General features: G+C 40.1%; 1 protein-coding gene across 1 annotated transcript; it reads left to right on the top strand.

Annotated features, from left to right (window-relative positions):
• The first annotated feature begins 1,499 nt into the window (after positions 1-1,499).
• LOC140943318 (uncharacterized) lies at positions 1,500-2,399 on the top strand. Its single transcript, XM_073392399.1, has one exon. It carries the CDS (start codon positions 1,500-1,502, stop codon positions 2,394-2,396), a length of 897 nt encoding a protein of 298 aa, XP_073248500.1. The 3' UTR covers positions 2,397-2,399.
• Positions 2,400-3,871: the final 1,472 nt, after the last annotated feature.

Raw genomic sequence — 3,871 nt, 5'->3', positions numbered from 1 at the left:
TCTTTTAGCCACATTCACCCTCAGTATATGACCGGCATCTTTCATAAAAAAAAGTACCTCTCCCTATCTGAGTTCAGTAATTGATTAAAGCGACTAGTATGGAATAAGTTAGGTAAATGAATAATCTGAATCAAGAGCGTCGCTTGGCAGATGCTCTGCTGGCTGTGTAAACCAACAGAAATAGAACCCCAGAAACTTCATCTAGAGAGTTGCGTTAAAAAAAATCCGCAACAACAACAACGCCCTCGGGCCCTCTTAGCCGCCGTACACACTTAAGTGTTCGAAATGCCGGAACGTATAGTTCAGCCAGTATTGACACTTCTCTTGACGGGTATATCTGATCAACACTTTATATTTGCTTGATAAAGATTACAGTATTAAAACAAATTATAACAACAGGCCAGGAGCTGAACAGATACAGTAAAATAAAGGAGTAAAGGAAAAATCAAAGAAACAACGGTATAAACGGCAGTCTGACCTCTCATAATGAGCCTGTGAGCACAAAAAATACGAAGGCCGGATTGTCCTCTTAAGGGAACTGATCGTTTACGTCCATGCTTACAAAAGGACCTCTCTCAAGTCATGTTATGTCCCAGAATTCTGCTAATCGACCTTTATATTTTGGACCCCATGTTTGACCCTGTGTTTTTTCTCTGAATACCTAAAAAGAGGAGCTGCGTACTAGGAGCAGGGTACTATTGAATTCCCGGGTAAACGAACTGCTCGACACCCAACCAACTGTGTTTTTTTTACCTCGAAGTAAAATCAGGACCCCAGGATGATGGGACATTACCGACTCCTGTAGTAATCGCCCTCAGTCCTCTGCACGAGTCTCCGATAATAGTCTGCTAACTTAGTAACTTCCGGGTCAGAGTGACGAGCGATTAGAAAACGTTTGGGGGGACAAACAAAGTACAAAAAAATAGTCGTGCAAGAGAAAATTAAATAAAACAAATTCATGCACGAAAGAAGAAAGAAGACCTAAAAAAATTATGCAAAGGCCCAAAAAAATTCATACAAGAGAAATGATAACAAAAGAAACTCCCCCCAACACTTTTCTAATGGTACGATTCAAATGTTGTTTCTCAATGAACATTGTCACTGTAATTCAATTTGTTTAAAAGTTTTCTTTAGCTTTTCTTTATCTACCGAAGGGACGGACCAATTAAATGAAAAAAATTCATACACGCCAAGTAACCCTTAAAAAATATTTATGCTATGGCCTGAAAAAAGATCATACAACGAATTTGATAACGGAAAAAATTCCTGCGGCTCGAAATTCCATTCCGGATTTCGCCAGTTTTTGCCGAGCACCTCTTGAGTTCAGTTTTTTCTTTTCTTATCGAAAACACCTTGACGATGGGAGGTTAAATCGCGTAAATTTCAACTCGTACCCTTGACGATTGGCGGTGAATGGCGGCAGCATGGCGAATTGGTGGTGAACATGAAAGTGAATTGAACCTATCATAACCACTTAATTTCCGAGTTAATTCATAGTGATGGATGCGAAAGGTTATCTGAATGTCAATGACTTACGGAAAATTTGGAAGGAAGAATTTTTGCCTAGTATTAAGCGTGAATTGAAAAGCGAACTCGAAGCACTCAGAATAAGCATTTTAATGCTTGTTCTGCGTTATAAAGGACTGAGATTTCTCTATCCCGTCAACACGTGCTGTCAAGCACGTGTTGACGGGATAGAGAAATCTCAGTCCTTTATATCGGAAAAGTACGAGTCTGTTCTAAAAACGCTCAAGTCATTGAACCAAACGACAAACACGCTGGGGAAAAAGGATGCTGAGCTGACAAAGATCGCCGACAACTTGGCCGAGCGAGCTAACCGTGTGGAGCAGGCAGTCTACAGAATTGAATGTGCAATCGACGAAGTCCAACAATACTCTCGAAGAGACTGTCTGGAAATAACGGGCATTCCAATACTGCCGGAGGAAAATCCAAAGCAGCTTATCAAAGAGATTGGTACTTTAATCGATGTAAATGTTGAAGACGCTCACCTAGCAGCAGCTCACCGGCTTCCGGACACCAAGAATGTGAAGCATCGGTTGATTGTCAAGTTTGTACATAGAGATAAAAGAGAAGAAATGTACAAGAAACGCAGGAATCTAATTGGAAAGAATATTAGCAACTTGCCGTCCGTACAAGCCGCAATGGGTTTCGCTGCTACAAGCAACAATAAAATCCACATCAATGAATCTCTCACAGGTTATCACAAACAACTCTTTGGCCGTATCAATGACTTCAAGCGAAAGAACAATTGCAAATACCTATGGACTGCAAATGGGAAGATCATGCTGAAGGCTCAAGATTCTTCACAAACCAAATCTTTTGTTACACATGAGGAATTTGAAGACTACATCGAACAGATAAGCAATAACTCGTAATTCTTTTTTTCGTCCCTACACTTATGTGCTCTATTTAACCTACAGACACATACACATTCAACCCCAATCATCCCCAAAATAGCCTGCAAGCTTTACCTTTTCATGACCTGGATGACAGAGAATTTCATATTCTAGGTGGATCCTGTCACTAGCAGATAGATAATTTAAAAGATTTAGATTTATATAATCTGCTACCCAACCCTGATAAATCTGATGAAGCTGACCCTGACCATATATTAATTAACCCTCAATCTGATTACTATGATATTTCTAGTTTGAATAAGGTTCTAAATAAATCAGGAGCGAAATCCTTCTCATTTCTTCATTGTAATATTAGAAGCCTGTCAAAAAATATTGGCTTGCTTGAAGATATGCCAGCCAAGTCCCTAGGCGTTCTCGGCTCGGTCAATCCTGGACTCTACCGTGAGCTGTGACGTCACCGAGAGATACACGCCGAGAACGCCTAGCCAATACTGCCAGATCAAATATGGCGGCCCTTTTGTCAGGTTACTGCGACTTCAGCCGAAAGTAGCTGAAAATCCGTCATTTGAACAGGAAGAGTTTCTATGTGCATGCCACAGCGAAAAACAAAGTTTCGGTTTCGTAAAAAAGGATCCGCGAGACCAAGTTTTGTTCAACTTGAGTGGACTTTCACGCGCAGCAACAGGTACCAGACGATGAACGTCTTTCGTGAATTTGTGCCAATGAATCTCTGCACGATGGAGGAGCTGAGGTTACGGACTGTCGTCGAAACAGGAAACAAGGCAAACGTGTATATTGTAAACATTATGCTTCATTACGGTATTTCTGGGCATTTTCAAGCACTTGCTAATGTTTTAAAACGACGCATCAAAAGTGTCTCTCCAGAAAAAAAAAAAAAATAAATAAACACTAAAGTAGGTGTTGCGGGTTTTGATTCACTTCGTAATGTATGTATATATTTGTTTTACTTAAGTGACGGTTTCCAGCAGAAAAGCAGCACATCTTTCTTACATTTCTCACGAAATACAGATAGTAAGGACCCATATGGGTGTCTCGATACCGCATTTAAATTTTTGACAGCTAAATTGTATATAGTGAATTAAGCTCAAGTTTATTTTAGATAAAGAAAAAACTCGATTTTCGGTGTTTTAGCATTGATGTAAAAGATACTGTGTAAACCCTACTGGTATGGTTATTGAACTGTTGTGTGCCTATAGAGCTATTGTTGACAAACAAACCCCAATTTAGGAGAAACAGATATCACAAGGTAAAACACTTGCCTGTGTTAATGACATTGTAAGTGATACTATAGCAGATTATCTTGTTAAGAGACTTCAGCGAGTACAGTTGGCGGCTGCTAGGCTGTCTACCTGGTCATCCCAATGTAACTTTGTGAATACACGGACACTCCATCAATCTCTGCGCAAATGGAAAGGGTCTCGAGCGAGTTTCAAAGTTCCGCTTAACGGCTGCTAGTTTTGTTTTAGGACGCT

The sequence above is a fragment of the Porites lutea genome, chromosome 7 (genome assembly GCF_958299795.1).
Source record: "Porites lutea chromosome 7, jaPorLute2.1, whole genome shotgun sequence".
NCBI classification, from domain to species: Eukaryota; Metazoa; Cnidaria; class Anthozoa; order Scleractinia; family Poritidae; genus Porites; species Porites lutea.
The sequence above is the reverse complement of the archived record's forward strand: the minus strand, read 5'-3'. Positions and strand labels throughout refer to the sequence as shown.